Raw genomic sequence first — 20,216 nt, forward strand, 5'->3', positions numbered from 1 at the left:
TAGAGTTGTGCTTCTCTGGACTCTGTTTTTCCTAGAGAAGGAACCCTAAGGAAGATTGACCCTGGGTTAATGAAGTTAAGAGATGTGGTTGTAGATTTTTCTCAAGATTAGTGAGAATGTCTGGACCTTGCAAAGAGAGACCATAAAGCAGAGATGTAGTGTTGATGATACCTCTTCTCACTAGTATATCCATCTCTGACCAGATGTGATCCCCTTTTTGGAGCAAGGAGCAGAGCCCTCGATGGTTATAAGAAAAGGGACAAAAGGATAGTGCACCAAACTGAAGTTCAAGGTCACTTGGAAAGGCCAGTTCTTTACCCTGAACTATTAATAAAAGATGGGCTGTACACAATGGGATTGTATATCTTTGGCAAATTTTGGAGGAGGAGCCTCTGAAGAATTGTGCTTACATTAGCACCTATAGGATGTTCACCTACAGAATGGCGCACCTGAGGCTGGGGCTAGAGCCTGTCTGCTGGTGTGGTTGGAGTCTTCTGTAGGACCCTGACCATGAGTATGGCTGCCCTGCTTCAACCTTTTGTATGTTTTCCTTCCTCAGTCTACTTTCCACAGTTCATTCTACCTTTAAAATGATTCATTTTAACATAGCATAAAATGTGGACAGATACCTCTGCCAGCTTTCCTGCACAGCCAAGAAGTCCCTTCATTACACAGTGAAGAAGATACTGTTTCATGTCTCCAGAAACCTGAAAGTTAGCATTGGCCTCATCCCCTGCTCATCATAATTCACCATTAAGTCATATCACTTCTACTTCGTGCATCAGTGTGTTTGTATATATGATTGATGCTGCGATGTAATTTACAAATAGCAAAATTTACCCTCTGTGGTATAGTCTACATGAAGACATACAATATTTCTATCACCTGAAAAAGTATTTTGTATTCTCCTTTTTAGTCAGTTCCTTCTCCTGATCCCTCAGCGCTGGCAGCCATTAATCTGTATTCTGCCCTTTTAGTTTAACATTTTCTAGAAGGTCACATAAATGAAAACACAGGTAAAAGATGGTACTGTGAAACATAGAAAGTAACCAATAAGAGAAAATAAGTTTTATTAACTTAGGGAGAGTAACAGATGAGCCAAAATAATGAAAGTCAAGAACTAAACCAGAAATTCAGAAATTTTAGAGAAGAAAACTATTATATTACTAAAGTAAGATATACAAAATTGTAAGATAAACTCTTTGAAGTGTAGCCAGAGAAGGTAAGCACAGAATAGTAGCCAAAAGATAGAAACAGCATAAAGGTTAAAACTAAGCAAATGTACAAAAATAAAAACAGAAGGAAAAGAAATCAGAATCTTAAGTATATACATATTTGTCTTATATACATGGAATGTAAATATGAATTCAACAGATGTGTTACCAAATGGTACCTGTTTTTCTGCTGATGGTAGGTTTGTGGGTAGTTCTTAGTATGTTTCTTCAGCTTTTCTTGTATTTTTCTCAATGGACTTTATTATTTCTACATTTAAAAATTTTTAAGGAAGGCATAGAATATATAGTTAAAAATAAAAGTTGAATAAAACTGTGGAAGAAGATTAGAGGGATTATAGTTGCTTCTCAGTCACTAAGTCATGTCCAACTCTTTGCAACCCCATGGACTGCAGCACACCAGGCTTCCCTGTCCTTAACTCTCTCTAGGAGTTTTTCAGATTCATGTTCATTGAGTCGGTGATGCTATCTAACCATCTCATCCTCTGCCACCCTCTTCTTTTGCCTTCAGTCTTTCCCAGCATCAGGGTCTTTTCCAACGAGCCAGCTCTTTGCATCAGGTAGCCAAAGTATTGGAGCTTCAGCATCAGTTCTTCCAGTGAATATTCAGGGTTGATTTCCTTTAGGATTGACTGGTTTGATCTCCTTGGAGTCCAAGGGGCTCTCAAGAGTCTTCTTCATCACCACAGTTTGAAAACATCAGTTCTTTGGCACTTAGCATTCTTTTTGGTCTAATCCTCCTATCCGGACATGGCTAGTGGAAAAACCATAGCTTTGACTAGATGGACCTTTGTTAACAAAGTGGTATTTTTGCTTTAATATGCTGTTTAGGTTTGTCATAGCTTTCTTTCCAAAGAGCAGGTATCTTTTAATTTCGTGGCTACAGTCATCATCTGCAGTGATTTTGGAGCCCAAGTAAAGAAAGTCTGCCACTGTTTCCCCGTCTATTTGCCTTGACGTGATGGGATTGGATGCCATATTAGTTTTTGAATGTTGAGTTTTAAGACAGCTTTTTCACTCTTCTCTTTCACTCTAATCAAGAGACTCTTTAGCTCCTTTTCACTTTCTGCCATTAGAATGGTGACATCTGCATATCTGAGGTTGTTATTTCTCCTCGAAATCTTGATTCCAGCTTGTGATTCCTCTAGCCCAGAATTTTGCATGACGTGCTTGGCCAGCATCATGTGAAGTAGTTTTCCTGGTTATCCAAATTTCAGCATTTGAGAGGTTTTAAAAGTGAGTTCCTCTATCAGTCATTGTAACAGTCTAAGCAGAGCCTTACAAAATGTGCAGGTACATTTACCCCTCTAACAAACTAGGTTTGAACTGCAAGTGTCCACTTATAAGTGGATTTTTTTTTCTTTCAGTAAATACATGCTGCATGTACTGAACTGCAGATACAGAGGACGGAGTGTAAAGTTATATGTAGATTTTCAAATTGGGGTGGAGGGAGTTGGTGCTGCTAACACCAATCTTGTTTCAAGAGTCAACTGTATGTGCTGGCTATTATAAACCAGGACATGGAAGCAACCTAGATGCCCATCAGCAGACGAATGGATGAGGAAGCTGTGGTACATATACACCATGGAATATTACTCAGCCATTAAAAAGAATTCATTTGAATCAGTTCTAATGAGATGGATGAAACTGGAGGCCATTATACAGAGCATGCATGAGACAAGTGCTCGGGCCTGGTGCACTGGGAAGACCCAGAGGGATCGGGTGGAGAGGGAGGTGGGAGGGGGGACCGGGATGGGGAATACATGTAAATCCATGGCTAATTCATTTCAATGTATGACAAAAACTACTGCAATGATGTAAAGTAATTAGCCTCCAACTAATAAAAATAAATGGAAAAAAAAAAAGAGTCAACTGTATTTTTAATTTGGAGGAATGGGGGAAAGAGAAGAGATATATCCTAAGAACAGTTCTTCACAGAAACACCATTTTATATGACCTAATGTGTGACTATGCACCTATGCATTTCCTCCTTGAGAGCTTCCATGTATTCTTGTTTAAAAATAAAAAGCTCATAGATCTTAAAAATAAAAAGCTTTATCACAGTTTTGAAAAAATGCAAGTAATTGGTTCAGTATGAATATATTTTTAATCAGATTAAGTTAAAATTTAACTAAGAGGATGCATTAAGATGTTAGAATGTTCTTAGAGTATTTTATATATCTTAAAAGAATACTCAGGAGAAATAAGGAGTGTTGCTTTCTGGATTCCTTTTCCAAGAGCTGGATGAATATAAAAGTTAATTATTGAACTAAAGCACTTTGCATCAATCTATGTTTAAATAACTTGAGGCACACATATATCCCCCACTTAGCTTTTTGATTTTGATATAGAAAGGAAACATGATGCTAAAAATTCCACTTCATGGCAGCATGATTCCCTAACTCAAGAGTTCTACTGCCACTCTCTCCAAAACTCTGGTGCCACATTTCCACCAGGAAGTTCCTTTGATACTTCAACTAGCTTTGAGCTGCTACATGTTTTCTTCCACTTGTCTTTAATATTTCTGTTAAGAATATTATCTGTGTCAAAGTCTCAGTTACCTTTGCCTATTTCCATTTTTTTTTTAAATTTTATCTTTTATCTTTTTCCATTTATTTTTGTTAGTTGGAGGCTAATTACTTTATAATATTGTAGTGGTTTTTGCCACACATTGACATGAATCAGCCATGGATTTACATGTATTCCCCATCCCGATCCCCCCTCCCACCTCCCTCCCCATCCCATCCCTCTGGGTCTTCCTGGTGCACCAGACCCAAGCACTTGTCTCATGCATCCAACCTGGGCTGGTGATCTGTTTCACCCTAGATAATATACATGTTTTGATGCTGTTCTCTCACAACATCCCACCCTCGTCTTCTCCCACAGAGTCCAAAAGTCTGTTCTGTACATCTGTGTTTCTTTTTCTGTTTTGCATATAGGGTTATCGTTACCATTTTTCTAAATTCCATATATATGTGTTAGTATACTGTATTGGTCTTTCTTTATCTTTCTGGCTTACTTCACTCTGTATAATGGGCTCCAGTTTCATCCATCTTATTAGAACTGATTCAAATGGATTCTTTTTTAATGGCTGAGTAATATTCCATGGTGTATATGTACCACAGCTTCCTTATCCATTCATCTGCTGATGGGCATCTAGGTTGCTTCCATGTCCTGGCTATTATAAACAGTGCTGCGATCAACAGTGGGGTGCACGTGTCTCTTTCAGATCTGGTTTCCTTGGTGTATATGCCCAGAAGTGGGATTGCTGGGTCATATGGCAGTTCTATTTCCAGTTTTTTAAGGAATTTCCACACTGTTCTCCATTGCGGCTGTACTAGTTTGCATTCCCACCAACAGTGTAAGAGGGTTCCCTTTTCTCCACACCCTCTCCAGCATTTATTGCTTGTAGACTTTTGGATAGCAGCCATCCTGACTGGCGTATAATGGTACCTCATTGTGGTTTTGATTTGCATTTCTCTGATAATGAGTGATGTTGAGCATCTTTTCATGTGTTTGTTAGCCATCTGTATGTCTTCTTTGGAGAAATGTCTGTTTAGTTCTTTGGCCCATTTTTTGATTGGGTCATTTATTTTTCTGGAATTGAGCTGCAAGAGTTGCTTGTATATTTTTGAGATTAATGCTTTGTCAGTTGCTTCGTTTGCTATTATTTTCTCCCAATCTGAGGGCTGTCTTTCCACCTTGCTTATAGTTTCCTTTGTTGTGCAAAAGCTTTTAAGTTTCATTAGGTCCCATTTGTTTATTTTTGCTTTTATTTCCAATATTCTGGGAGGTGGGTCATAGAGGATCCTGCTGTGATTTATGTCAGAGAGTGTTTTGCCTATGTTCTCCTCTAGGAGTTTTATAGTTTCTGGTCTTACATTTAGATCTTTAATCCATTTTGAGTTTATTTTTGTGTATGGTGTTAGAGAGTGTTCTAGTTTCATTCTTTTACAAGTGGTTGACCAGTTTTCCCAGCACCACTTGTTAAAAGGGTTGTCTTTTTTCCATTGTATGTCCTTGCCTCCTTTGTCGAAGATAAGGTGACCACAGGTTCGTGGATTTATCTCTAGGCTTTCTATTCTGTTCCATTGATCTATATTTGGTTTTTTTTTTTCCATTTATTTTTATTTGCTGGAGGCTAATTACTTTACATCATTACAGTAGTTTTTGTCATACATTGAAATGAATTAGCCATGGATTTACATGTATTCCCCATCCCGGTTCCCCCTCCCACCTCCCTCTCCACCCGATCCCTCTGGGTCTTCCCAGTGCACCAGGCCCGAGCACTTGTCTCATGCACCCAACCTGGGCTGGTGATCTGTTTCACCCTAGATAATATACATGTTTCGATGCTGTTCTCTTGAAACATCCCACCCTCGCCTTCTCCCAGAGTCCACGAGTCTGTTCTATACATCTGAGTCTCTTTTTCTGTTTTGCATATAGGGTTATCGTTACCATCTTTCTAAATTCCATATATATGTGTTAGTATACTGTAATGATCTTTATCTTTTCGGCTTACTTCGCTCTGTATAATGGGCTCCAGTTTCATCCATCTCATTAGAACTGATTCAAATGAATTCTTTTTAATGGCTGAGTAATATTCCATGGTGTATATGTACCACAGCTTCCTCATCCATTCGTCTGCTGATGGGCATCTAGGTTGCTTCCATGTCCTGGCTATTATAAACAGTGCTGCGATCAACATTGGGGTGCACATGTCTCTTTCAGATCTGGTTTCCTTGGTGTGTATGCCCAGAAGTGGGATTGCTGGGTCATATGGCAGTTCTATTTCCAGCTTTTTAAGAAATCTCCACACTGTTTTCCATAGTGGCTGTACTAATTTGCATTCCCACCAACAGTGTAAGAGGGTTCCCTTTTCTCCACACCCTCTCCAGCATTTATTGCTTATAGACTTTTGGATAGCAGCCATCCTGACTGTCATATAATGGTACCTCATTGTGGTTTTGATTTGCATTTCTCTGATAATGAGTGATGTTGAGCATCTTTTCATGTGTTTGTTAGCCATCTGTATGTCTTCCTTGGAGAAATGTCTGTTGAGTTCTTTGGCCCATTTTTTGATTGGGTCATTTATTTTTCTGGAGTTGAGCTGGAGGAGTTGCTTGTATATTTTTGAGATTAATCCTTTGTCTGTTGCTTCGTTTGCTATTATTTTCTCCCAATCTGAGGGCTGTCTTTTCACCTTGCTTATAGTTTCCTTTGTTGTGCAAAAGCTTTTAAGTTTCATTAGGTCCCATTTGTTTATTTTTGCTTTTATTTCTAAAATTCTGGGATGTGGGTCATAGAGGATCCTGCTGTGATTTATGTCAGAGAGTGTTTTGCCTATGTTCTCCTCTAGGAGTTTTATAGTTTCTGGTCTTACATTTAGATCTTTAATCCATTTTGAGTTTATTTTTGTGTGTGGTGTTAGAAAGTGTTCTAGTTTCATTCTTTCAGATGGTTGGCCAGTTTTCCCAGCACCACTTGTTAAAGAGGTTGTCTTTTTTCCGTTGTATATTCTTGCCTCCTTTGTCGAAGATAAGGTGACCATAGGTTCGTGGATTTATCTCTGGGCTTTCTATTCTGTTCCACTGATCTATATTTCTGTCTTTGTGCCAGTACCATACTGTCTTGATGACTGTGGCTTTGTAGTATAGTCTGAAGTCAGGTAGGTTGATTCCTCCAGTTCCATTCTTCTTTCTCAAGATTGCTTTGGCTATTTGAGGTTTTTTGTATTTCCATACAAATTGTGAAATTATTTGTTCTAGTTCTATGAAGAATACCATTGGTAGCTTGATAGGGATTGCATTGAATCTATAGATTGCTTTGGGTAGTATAGTCATTTTAACAGTATTGATTCTTCCAATCCATGAACATGGTATATTTCTCCATCTGTTTGTGTCCTCTTTGATTTCTTTCATCAGTGTTTTATAGTTTTCTATGTATAGGTCCATTTCTTAAACTTCCACTTTCGTTGTAAGAAGAATATGACTTTCCTTCTCCACTTGAAAATCTTCAGTGCTTCACTGTTATCTAATTTACACCCTTCATTTCAAATTTATATTCAAGTCACAAGCCTCAATTCCAGTTCCTACAATTTCTGACCACAATCTGCAAGTCTGATTTTATATTCCACTGTTTCTCGTTTTACACATTCTAGATTCTAGTCCATGACAAATACATATGCTATTCCCTGAATGAGTTTATCTTTACCTAGTCCTGCTTTTATAATTCTGTTCTTCCTACAGCTCCACCTAGATAACATTTTTGTATTGCCTCTCACATGTTGGAACCCACAGCAGTTTTTCTATGGGTCTTATCACTTTTTTCACTCTGCTTTTTTATGTTGTGCTGCTGTTGTTGATATTGTTCATTCGCTAAGTTGAGTCTGATTCTTCGTGACCCCAGGGACTACAGCACGCCAAGCTTTCCTGGCGTCCATCACCATCTCCTGGGGTTTGCTCAAGCTCATGTCCATTGAGTTGGTGATGCCATCCAACCATTTCATCCTCTGTCATCCCCTTCTCCTCCTGCCTTCAATTCTTTTCCAGCATCAGGGTCTTTTCCAACGAGTTAGTTCTTTACCTCAGGTGGTTGGAGTATTGGAACTTCAGCATCAGTCCTTCCAGTGAATATTCAGGGTTGATTTCCTTTAGGATTGACTGGTTTACTCTCCTTGCAGTCCAAGGGACTCTCCTTTCTTCAGCACTCAGCCTTTATGGTCCAACTTTCACATCTGTCCATGACTACTGGAAAAACCATAGCTTTGACTGTATGAAACTTTCTAGAGTAGCTTTTTAACCTGTAAGCTTGATCTTTTCATCGTCATAATTGATTTTTAGTGTGCATTTTCTTCCTTTTGTATCTCATTCTGAGTTAAGCAGTGTTGGCAGTTAAGAAGCAATCTAGAAATGTTTTTAGTTGAATAACATTTGAAAATAGAAATCAATATTGTTTCCAGGGAAAATGCATAGGATTAGTACTAACTGATTGATAATCCAGAACAAAGGAAGACCTTGCCTTCCTACCTGCCCTGTTGTAGAGATACTGGACTGGGCCAGCCTAGAATGCATTACTGTGAAGGAGTAATTTCACAGGGATGTTGCCCTGATTAGAAAGACTAAGAGGAAACTTAAGGAATAAATGATCCATGAAAAAGGTTGAATGAAATACTGAAAATGGAAATTCAGTAAAGATAAGCACTGAAAATCTCAGGTTCTGCTTAATCTTTGCTCTAAATTTGAAAATGTGGCTTCTGTAATTTGTGTAACTTCTCAATCTAATGTGCAGTTCTCCTCATAGAGCTTCATGTTTATGTAGGTGCAGACAGAAAAAGAATATCCTCTGGTGATTTATTTGGAGAAGGCCAAGTCAACAGAAAATCACCTCAGACTATCTGCCTCATCGAATTATATTTATACATATACAAAGAGACACATTCATACTATGGGAAGGAAAACACAAAAAGTTTAATACTTTTTAGCCCTTTGACCATTATACATTTTTCCCCCTGGGCTTAATTCATTTGTCATAATCTTTCTGAGGGTCTACTGTATCCCAGCTGCTGGGATAAAATAGTTGAAAGGACAGACTTTCAAATTTTTTCATACCCTAACTTAATGAATGTGGCATATCTTTTGACCTACTGTTTTTGTAACAACTTTGATATTATCATATTGAGTCTCTGAGGCTCTGTTAAATTTTCTTTTTTGCTTTTTTCCTGTCTCTGCTTTAGTTTGTTTAGTCACTCAGTTGTGTCTTGCTCTTCACGACCCTATGGGCTGTAGCCTACCAGGCTCCTCTGTCCTTAGAATTTACAAGGCAAAAATACTGGAGTTGGTTGCTATTTCCTCCTCCAGGGGATCTTCCTGACCCAGGGATTGAACCTACATCTCTTGCATTAGCAGGTGGATTCTTTACCCGTTAGAAGCCCTTGCTTCAGTTTTTGTAGTTTTGGGTGGTTTGTGGTTTTTTTTTTTTTGCTCTTCTTCAAATTACTCTTTTTATAATTTACACTTCTTTATTGGTATTTCCCATTTTACCCTTAATTACATTTGTATTTTCTTTTAAATCCCTGAATTTACTTAAATGTCAAAAATTCATGTCTCCTAATTTCATCATTCCTAGATATTCTTATATTGGTTTTTCTCCAGGTTATGGTCACATTTTCTAGCTTCTTCATCTGTCTAATAATTCTATATTGTATGCTAGACACTGTGGATACTACAGTTTTTAAAAAATCTTATTTAATTATTGAAGAAACTTCATTCCTAGGAACTGCATCTTCAGCAGCATCATATAGTGACTTCCAGTCTTGGTGGTCATCATACCTACCTTTACCTTAAAGATTTGGCTTCTGTTTGTTTAGTCAGAGACTAAGATCTTGGACTCTACATCGAACTTTTTGTTGACTTATTTTTTAATTATGAAAACCTTTTTAATTTTCTAGCATGTTTCTGGTCACTCTTTGATATTTTTTATTCTTAATTCTTATTTTACCACATCATCCCTCTTGTAGGCTCTGAATGCTTTAGCAGTTGAGTTTATTCTCTTAACTAATTTTATTCATTCTTTTTCTTTTGAAAAATGTTCAGGTAAAAGAAGACATGATAAAAATCATTATATTCTTTCATTTTCAGATGGCCTTAAAAAGTTCCTAAGAGTTATCTTAGTAGCCTTCTCCCAATCCCTACCCATGATTTTCATTCTCCCCAAACAGTTATTTTCTTTAATACCTTCATTTTTCATGCAAGTGATAGCAAGCCTTCCTTATTGTCCACATAACTGAATTGCGTCTTGCCTTTATTAATATTGTGAGTTATCCCTCTTTTTATCAGAAAAAATCTAAAAGGTAAGAATGAGATGAGGTTGAAATAGTCTGGATCAGAGGATGAAACCCTGAGATTGAGTTGAAGACAGGGTAGTTAAGAACTCAAATTTAATGTAGATTATCCTTAAAACTTGATAGAGAAAAAGACCATTATACCAGAGGTGAGTGTCTAAATTCTGAAAAATTTAATTAACTTGTGTGAAAAATATTACTTCAATGATTTTCTAACACTCATTTCTTAGGTTAAAATCAGTGTTTGTAAATACATTGGATTTTGGAAAAGTTGTTTTAGTATCTGCAGATTTAAATTAAAGCTACTTATTTTTGAAAAGAGGTTGTAACTTGCTAGAAAGTTTTTAGTTCCAAAGGTACATCGTTTAGAAATGAGTTTCACTTAAATACTAACGTTTCATAGTCAAAAATGACTTAAGAGAGCATGCTAGTCATGTAAGAGAGGATTGCCCCTCTATGATCCTTAAGAGCCAGCTTGTCTAATCTTCAAGATTTCAAGTTAGGTGTTTTAATATAGTTTAACTATTCATTAAAACTTTTACTGAAAGCTGTGCCGAAGTCCATAGGAAGTATAGAACGTGGTCTTATAAAACAAATCAGAACTCTTTCAGTTGGAGGTATTAGAGCCTTAACTTGAATTAACAAAAGCCAGAAAGGATAATTTATTGATCCCCAGAGAAAACAGAGGCAGCTCTGACCTCAAGGAACCTGGATGCTTGTGTCTGCCGCTGTCTGTCTAGTCGTTTCACTCCCGGTAGCTTGATTGCTCTTCCTCCCTCGCCCTCTGTGACACTTGCTGTCAGAGGTCATCTTTGCTGTACATGCTTTGCTCTTTGCATCTCTGTCCAGCATGACACATTTTTGGCTTTTGATGTTTGTTGCTTTGTGTCAGTCTTGATCTCTTTATGTCTGCTGTCTTCTTGTTCCGTGTCCTTCTTCTGCATTCCTCTACCCCTTTCTCTGTCAGCTGATTCCATTTTCTCCCACCACAGAAAGGCATTCCCATGTGGCTGTGGGCTGCCCTGCATCACATTCTTCCAATTCATCAACCAGAGAAGAAAAGATGCTCTACTCTCCAGCTCCAGTTATAAAAATCCATAGGAAAGGACTTTCTCCTGTAGCTTACCTGGCCGGAAACGGGGCTCTGTTTCCTTTTGAAATAGTGGGTTAAGTTGGAGAGGAACAAATTAGTGAATGTTTGACACAGGAGATGAGACTTAAGTATTTGAATGAAGATTCTGTAGTTTTCAGTTAATACTCTCATATGAGTACTTATTTGTTATGAAAATTCCTGTATGTTCTACTCACTTTTTTCATATCTGCTTCAGTATTCATGCTTTTTCATTTATAATATGAATCAAGTGAGTATAATGTTTAGAAATACTGCTGAATAGTCCACTTCAGCAGAGTTTTATTTCCCAAAATACATTCTCATTTTCTGAGTGACATTTAAATTTACATTTTTAAAAAAATCTGGTAATTCTTTTACAAATATCTGAGACTAGTATATTTACAAAGTTCAGCTTGTTAGTATAAGTTTATTTTCTTCAAGATTGCCTAGAGTAACCTTGGCTTTTCTTTGCTTGTTAGATTGAGTAATAAGTTATTGGAAAGGGGTAAGTATTTGTTCAGTCCTTCATAGTTGTTGCATTTTAGCAGTTTTCAGTACTGTTATTTACCTGTTTTATACTTATTTCTTAATTTATGTGACTCCCTACTCTACTAGACTCTAAACCTTTGGTGAAAGAATAATAACCTTATTTAAAATAGCCAACATAAACTAAGAAGGTACTCCTAAAATGATTGTTTGTAAACTGTCTTTCTTTCACTTCATATTTTAAGAAATGTACTTTTAAGGAATATAAGTGTTTTTTGGAAAAACGTATTAATACATTTAGTGATGTTTGAATCTCTTGACCATTTTATACTTACTGTCGGAGACTTATGATGGTCTGTATTTTGGGCAGAGAACCTTTTATTAATAAGTATCATTTTGTTTTTGATCCAACATACAGTGTTGCCTAATTCTTGATAATATTTAGTGGAAGGGATAGTTTTATTTCATTCAGATTGTAATACATAATTTTTTATAACATAAAGTGATAAGTGATCGAGATTTCTTCCTGTAGGCTACTGAAAGTGAGGTAGGAGATGTCGATTTAACACGTCTTCCAGAAGGACCTGTTGATTCTGAAGATGAAGAAGAGGAAGATGAAGAGATTGATCGAACAGATCCTCTGCAGGGGCGAGATCTTGTCCGAGAATGTCTGGAAAAAGAACCTGCAGATAAAACTGATGATGACATTGGTAAGAAATACATCTGTTCACAATAGTAATATATAGTTTAATGTATATATAGTTACCTGTTGGTGCATGACACATTATCGCCAAAAATTTTTTGTGGGTCAGGAATTCAGGAGCAGCCTCACTGAGTGATTCTGGCTCATTCTGTCTCACATGGTTGTAGTCAGAATGTGGCAGGGATTATAGTCATATGAGGCTTCACTGGACTGAGCTAGAGGATCTGCTTCCAAGGTTGCTGCTCATGTGACTTTGGTCATAGAACCTCAGTTCTTCTCCACGCAGGCCCCTCCAGAGCTGGCTTAAAAGTTCGCACAACATGGCAGTTGGTTTCTCCCAAAGCCAATAATTCAGGGGATAATAAGGCAGATGCCACAGTGTCTTTTTTGATCTGACCTCAGGAATGACACATCATTGCTTCTTCCCAGTTATGTTTGTCACACAGAGCAACCCTCATGCAGTAAGGGAGGGGACTGCATCCAGACATGACCATCAAGAGGCCGGATTTGTCTGGGGACATCTTTGAGGCTAGCTGCCCTGATATGAGAGCTTCTTCGGAGGTTCTAGCAGTGGAACACAACTCCTCATATACCCTTAACCAAAGGATGGTTCCCCTTTGTCAAGGAATGTTCTCTTCAAGATACTCCTGTATCGGGACAGATTGTCATCTTTGACTAAGTGTACAACTTCAGGAGGGACACATGCTTGAAGCAGTAAGGGAGGAAGGGGACACTTGCCTGGACAACCAGATCAGCTGAATCAACCTTGACGATCTTTGGGTGATGAGAGGCCTCACATTCTGTTTGCCCCAGTTTATAAAACAAAAGCTTTGATTGCATTAAAGTGGTTTTCCCTTTCATGTCCATAAGACGTTTACAACACAGGACATCGGTGTCCAGTGTCTGTGAATTTTAAAAGATTTCAGATGTTATTAAAAAAAATCATAGTTTTGCCTCTCCAGCTTTTGATTCAAATTTTATGAATTTTTCTTTAATTTCTTGTAATTTACATTAGAGATTGAATAATACTAAAGATGCTAATGTCATCTTTAAGGACAAAGATTACTTAGTATCATTATATATTATGATTCATTTAAAATTTTATCCTAGATTTCTGTTTTAAGAGTTACATTGCTGTGATTCAAATCAGAAGATATTGCTAGTAATTATTATAGTCTATGGGAGTGAAGATCAATATGTTTAAACATTCCTTATCATGCTAATAACATATAGTATAGTTACGCAACCTACAGTTGAGACTCATGCTGTGAATGCTATCTGGACAGAAACTGTAAGTGCATTTTCAGTGATAAAGAATTGTACACTATGCACTTTTTACAAGGTTTATTTTTAAAATGAAATATAATTAACTTACAGTTATCTGTGGGTTGATAACTCCTTATCATTTCCCCCTACTTCAGCTTTAGCTGACTGCTTAAATGTATTTTTTTTTTCTTTATATTTGTCTTTATCACTCATATATCTACACAAGGGAAGGGACTCAGGCACTCAAACAGCTCTTGGTTAAATTAGACAGTTACCTTGTATTTGCTTTGACAAGTCTTAAAGTAGTATTCACATTTGTTATCTCTAATTTAATTACTTACTGACATTTATTAATAACTACTTAAAACTCTCGCCCGTAAGAAACAGACAGAAGCTCTTTTCAGTAATTTATGAGATCAAAGGGCATCACTAAACCTAACCACCCTGAAATAGCATCTCCTGCAAGGAGAATTAGCTAAACTCTCCAGCCTCATCTGAGCCTGTAGTTTCCAGGTTTTCTCTGAATTCTGGTGTCTCCATTATGCCTGTATTTTTGTGTGAGTCTGAATGTATCCATTAACCAGATTTTTTTAAGCAATAGTCATCTTGCATCTTGGCTTCTCTAGTTAGGCATCATGAATTCCTAAGTTGATTAGGAAATTGGGTATTGGATTCTAGATTTTATTGTATCTTTAAACTGTAGTCCTTGATGAGCACTAAACTAGAATTTCTGTTTTCTAACAGAACAATTGCTGGAGTTTATGCACCAACTTCCTGCTTTTGCAAACATGACTATGTCTGTAAGGAGAGAACTCTGTTCAGTGATGATTTTTGAAGTGGTAGAGCAGGCTGGAGCTATTATTCTTGAAGATGGGCAAGAGGTAGGTTAGCCAATAACTGGTACATATTACTTGGTTGTGGCAGCTAATTTTTAGAATGTTTAATTTTCATAAACTTGTATAAATCTTGACTTAAAAGTTATACAGTTTTTTAAATGAATGCTGATTTTGGGGTAGTTATAATATCTGAAGAGATAAGTTTCATTTTTTATTTTGCCTTAATTTTTACTTCCTGGCCATGGACTTTACACAAAATAGATGTTCAGTAATTCATTGGGCCAAATTTGTTTAACTTCTCAAATTAAGTTGTAAGACTTGAAAATATTCTTATTATTAGTATATTTATAATATTATTAAATGTTTATCAAGTATTTAATCTCCTTATCCCTTTTTTATATTACCCATTTTCTTTTTAAACGAAGGAAATGTATTCGTACCTGTGCCTCCTAGTGAACTGCTGTCAGTTGAGGTGTTTATGTGGCAGTTTTGTTTTTAAAAATGCTTGGATGGTAACTTGTGGATGGGTGGAGGGGAGGATTCAGAGGAATTGAAATGTGTTACTGCTATTAGGTAGCACTTCACTGGTTTTCTTATTGAACTGATAAAAATTGATAGTGAGATATCAGTCAGTGAACATTGTCATATATACTGTTAATAGGAATATAAGCAGTTTTTCTGGAAAACCATTTAGCAATTTTTAACATGGGCTTTTAACAGTCTCTAATCTATCATTACCCTTCTGAATGTCTCTCCTCCAGACACAATATAAAACTCAGAGTTATGGCAAAAGGTATTCATTGTGACATATGTATAATATTAAAAATTGGAAATAACCAAAATATATCCCCCAAATAAGCAGTGGTTAACTAAATGAGTATATGGCCACAAGTTATAATATCATATAGGTTTTCAAATGATTGTAATAGAAATCTTTGATTTGATAGAAATCTTTGAAGGTGGGGCCTTACCTCTAGCTTCATTTACATGCTTTCTCCCCATATCCTAGAAAACATTTAACACATGGGTTATACTAAAAAAAAAAAAAGTTTGAACAAATGAATATAGTATTAAATTTTTTTTAAAAGCATAGAATAAATAGTTCAACAGTGTGAGATAAGATAAACACAGGAGGAAAATACTAAACTTTTAATGACAACTATACAAACAGTAGGATTTTAAATAACCTTTCCACAAATTTTGTCTTTTAATTTTTTACAGTTCTGTCAGCAAAACTTTGTTGCGTGCCTGCTTTTTGCCACGTACTATTCTAAACACTGTGAGGATAGTGGTGGAAAAACCCAACACGGGCCTTGTCCTCAAGTGACTTGTATAATTGTAAAATTTCACAATAATTACATTTTATATTTGAAATAACAAAGCCCCACAGTTTTGACAAAAATATTTCTTCTTGTCACTGATTCTTCTTATGAACTGATAATCTGGATTTTCCTTAAATCACATTAAAATTTTTGAAAGTTTAGACTAATAAAAAGAATATTAAATGAGAACAAGTAGTCTTTCATGGATATGCAGTAGGCATTGCAATATGTCTCTTTACAGCATTAAATACGTTGGTATAAATTGAGAGCAGTATTTTCTTACCATTAGAAATTTTTGATATATTTTTAGGTATACCTTAAAATTCAGGTTTTTAATAGTTTTTCATAATCATTAGCTACCTTTTTTTTTTTTCTTTTGAATATTTGCTGTGTGCCAGACATTATTCCAGTCTGGAATTTATTGCTATTTATTACTTGATTTATAATAAACTCATTTTTAATTGACACAAAAGTTCAATTGTGATAGGTGATATTATTCCACCCATTATAGCAGTAGAGAAACTGAAGCAACTTTCCCAAACTCATTCAGCTGGTCAGTGGCAGATGTGGATTCAAATTCCAAGAGTTTGTGGTCTTACTTCCAGATGAGTACGTCAAGAGAAGCCAAAGGCAAAGGAGAAAAGGAAAGGTACACCCATTTGAATGCAGAGTTCCATAGAATACCAGGGAGAAATAAGAAATCCTTGCTCTGTGATCAGTGCAAAGAAATAGAGGAACACAATAGAATGGGAACGACTAGAGATCTCTTCAAGAAAATTAGAGATACCAAGGGAACATTTCATGCAAAGATGGGCACAGTAAAGGACAGAAATGGTATGGACCTAACAGAAGCAGAAGATATTAAGAAGTAGTGGCAAGAATACATAGAAGAACTATATAAAAAAAGATTTTCATGTTCCAGATAACCACGATGGTGTGATCACTCACCTAGAGCCAGACATCCTGGAATGTGAAGTCAAGTGGGCTTTAGGAAGCATCACCACAAACAAAGCTAGTGGAGGTGATAGAATTCCAGTTGAGCTATTTCAAATCCTCAAAGATGATGCTGTGAAAGTGCTGCACTCAATATGTCAGCAAATCTGGAAAACTCAGCAGTGGCTGCAGGACTGGAAAAGGTCTGTTTTCATTCCAGTCCCCAAAAAGGGCAATGCCAAAGAATGTTCAGACTACCACACGATACCACTCATCTTACACGCTAGCAAAGTAATGCTCAAAATTCTCCAAGCGAGGCTTCAACAGCTCATGAACCATGAACTTCCAGATGTTCAAGCTGGATTTAGAAAAGGCAGAGGAACCAGAGATCAAATGACCAACATCTGTTGGATCATCAAAAAAGCAAGAGAGTTCCACAAAAACATCTACTTCTGCTTTATTGATTATGCCAAAGCCTTTGACTGTGTAGATCATAACAAACTGAGGAAAATTCTTCAAGAAATGGAAATACCAGACCATCTTACCTGCCTCGAGAGAAACCTGCATGCAGGTCAAGAAGCAACAGTTAGAATTGGACATGGAACAACAGACTGGTTCCAAATTGGGAAGGAGTATCTCAAGGCTGCATATTGTCACCCTCCTTATTTAACTTATATGCAGAGTACATCTTGTGAAATGCTGGGCTGGATAAAGAACAACCTGGAATCAAGATTTCTGGGAGAAGTATCAATAAGCTCAGATACACAGATGACACATCCCTAATAGCAGATAGTGAAGAGGAACTAAAATGCCTCTTGATGAAAGTGAAGAAGGAGAGTAAAGAAGCTGGCTTAAAGCTCAACATTCAAAAAACTAAGATCATGGCATCCAGTCCATCACAAATAGATGGAGAAACAATGGCAACAGGGACAGACTTTATTTTCTTGGTGATTTTCAAAATCGCTGCAGATGGTGACTGCAGCCATAAAATTAAAAGACACTTGCTCCTTGGAAGTAAAGCAACCTAGACAGCATATTAAAAGGCAGAGCCATTACTTTGCCAAATAAGGTCCATCAGTTAAAGCTATGGTTTTTTCAGTAGTCATGTATGGATATGAGAGTTGGACTATAAAGAAAGCTGAGCACCAAGAATTGATGCTTTTGAACTGTGGTGTTGGAGAAGACTCTTGAAATCTCTTGGACTGCAAGGAGATGAAACTAGTCAGTCCTAATGGAAATCAGTCCTGAATATTCATTGGAAGGACTGATGCTGAAGATGAATCTCCAATACTTCGGCCACCTGATGTGAAGAGCTGACTCATTGGAAAAGACCCTGATGCTGGGGAAGATTGAAGGCAGGAGGAGAAGGGGATGACAGAGGAGGAGATGATTGGATGGCTTCACCAACTCAATGGACATGAATTTGAGCAAGTTCGGGAGTTTGGTGATGGACAGGGAAGCCTTGCATGCTGCAGTCCATGGGGTCTCAAAGAGTTGGACATGACTAAGCAACTAAACTGTGGTCTTAGCCATAACGTTATTTTGTCTTAAGAGTATTTTGGTCAGTTATGAGGGTCCCTGATTTCCTTTGGTGACTAAAAGAAGAAAGAGTAAAATAAACTGTAGTCGTTTGCTTAACAGAAACAGGGTGTTATTTAGTAATATATTCTGATCTGACAGAATATTCAGTAATATAATGAGATCTTTTATAAATTATATGAGTTCTGTGTACTGATTATTTTTCAAAGTTAACACATAATCATCTTTTCTCAAAGATTCTTAAAACCTGTCATCTTCTCTATAGCTTGATTCATGGTATGTTATTTTAAATGGCACTGTGGAAATCAGTCATCCAGATGGAAAAGTTGACAATCTCTTTATGGGAAATAGTTTTGGAATCACACCCACTCTGGATAAACAGTACATGCATGGAGTTGTTAGGACTAAAGTAGATGACTGTCAGGTAAGCTTATCACTGGTTGTGTTCTCTTGTTTCTTTTTCTAAAAATTTTTTTATTTTATATTGGTGTAGAGTGGATTATTTATGTTAGGATAGTTTTAGGTAGACAGCGAAGGATAGTTTCAGTCGCACATAAATGTTGTATCTACTCTCCCTCAAGCTGCACTCCCACCCTGGCTGCCACATAACATTGAGCCAAGTCCCCTTTGCTGCAGAGTAGGTCCTTGTTGGTTATCTATTCTAAATATAGCAGTGTATGTTCTTTTGTTTCTGAGGGTTTTTTTTGTTTTTTTTTTTTTTTTGTTCTCCTGTTTCTTGATTTTAAATGGCTGAGCCTTTTTCCTTCCTCAAAATAAAATAGCTTGATTTGAGAATTAGAAGTTTGAAAAACTCACAGTTAATAAAGGAAAGTAGATTTTATATCTGATGCAAATATTTGTGGAATTAAACTATACATATTTTAAAGAGAGTATACCCAATAAATGTTTATTTGTTAAATATCTATGTGATATTAGCCAGCTCAGTCTCCTTTTTTTTTTTTTTTTTCAGTAGAGGAAGAAATAGGAACTTCTGAGTTGTTTGTTTCTAACTTACTCCTGCTTCATGTTTTCTTTGCATAGTGTCAGTTTTGAAAGAAGTATTTGCTTACTTCTCCTTTTAGAACAGAATTCACACGGATTTAACTTCTTTGGTCTTTTTGTGCATGATTTATTTATTTTACCTTGATTTTTGTTGAGTAAAGGAGCTAAGTAAAAAAGAACTGATGTCACTTGAGTTCTTACCTTTGTGCTCTGCCTTGGTGCATAGTGATATATTTATGTATTATAGGTTTATTAATTGTCCCCATGTTGTTCTTGGACAGTTTGTCTGCATAGCCCAGCAGGATTATTGGAGAATTTTAAATCATGTTGAAAAAAATACCCATAAAGTTGAGGAAGAAGGAGAAATTGTTATGGTACATGAGCATCGTGAACTGGATCGAAGTGGAACCAGGAAAGGACACATTGTAATTAAGGTGGGTGTGTTTTACTTATTATTCTTTTTATTGATAGAATAAAACCTTCATCTTGTTTAAAAGACTTTGAACTGCTTATTAAGTAGTGCAAGATAATTCACTGACTTTGGGATCCAGTGTATATAAATGTGTCCTTTTGACTTTCTCTTAGTTGGTTTTTAACAGCATTTTATTGGGTAAAGATGACACTGCCGTGTAATTTCAGTATGGAAGGATATTACTTAGAATTTACCAGTCAAAATTTTCATTCTCAAATTTATGATTCATCAATAATGGGAGTTAATTTCATCAAAGATAGCAATATTTAGAAACAAAACAGAAATTGAAAGGACCAACCATCAATGTACAAAGAATCCTAGATGAAGATGGAGAGTGCTTATGGGATCTCTGTGTCATTGAAATAGACATTAGCCTCTCTGAACCTCAGTTTTTTTTATCTGAAAATGGGGATACTATGGCAGGTCTTCATTAGGGCTAAATGTAGCAAATCAAAAGCCTTAGCATGCTGTA

At 36.6% G+C, this 20,216-nt stretch overlaps 1 protein-coding gene across 9 annotated transcripts in view; it reads left to right on the forward strand.

Annotated features, from left to right (window-relative positions):
- The window catches only part of RAPGEF6 (Rap guanine nucleotide exchange factor 6), a 226,566-nt gene that overhangs the window by 123,807 nt on the left and 82,543 nt on the right, over positions 1 to 20,216 (forward strand). For all 9 annotated transcript variants that reach the window (XM_020900686.2, XM_020900691.2, XM_020900664.2 and 6 more), the window contains 4 exons: positions 12,204 to 12,381; positions 14,385 to 14,521; positions 18,536 to 18,694; positions 19,554 to 19,706. In XM_020900686.2, the coding sequence (XP_020756345.1) occupies positions 12,204 to 12,381; positions 14,385 to 14,521; positions 18,536 to 18,694; positions 19,554 to 19,706 (627 nt within the window). The remainder of the gene's footprint in view (positions 1 to 12,203; positions 12,382 to 14,384; positions 14,522 to 18,535; positions 18,695 to 19,553; positions 19,707 to 20,216) is intronic.

The sequence above is a fragment of the Odocoileus virginianus genome, chromosome 3 (genome assembly GCF_023699985.2).
Source record: "Odocoileus virginianus isolate 20LAN1187 ecotype Illinois chromosome 3, Ovbor_1.2, whole genome shotgun sequence".
Taxonomy (NCBI): Eukaryota; Metazoa; Chordata; class Mammalia; order Artiodactyla; family Cervidae; genus Odocoileus; species Odocoileus virginianus.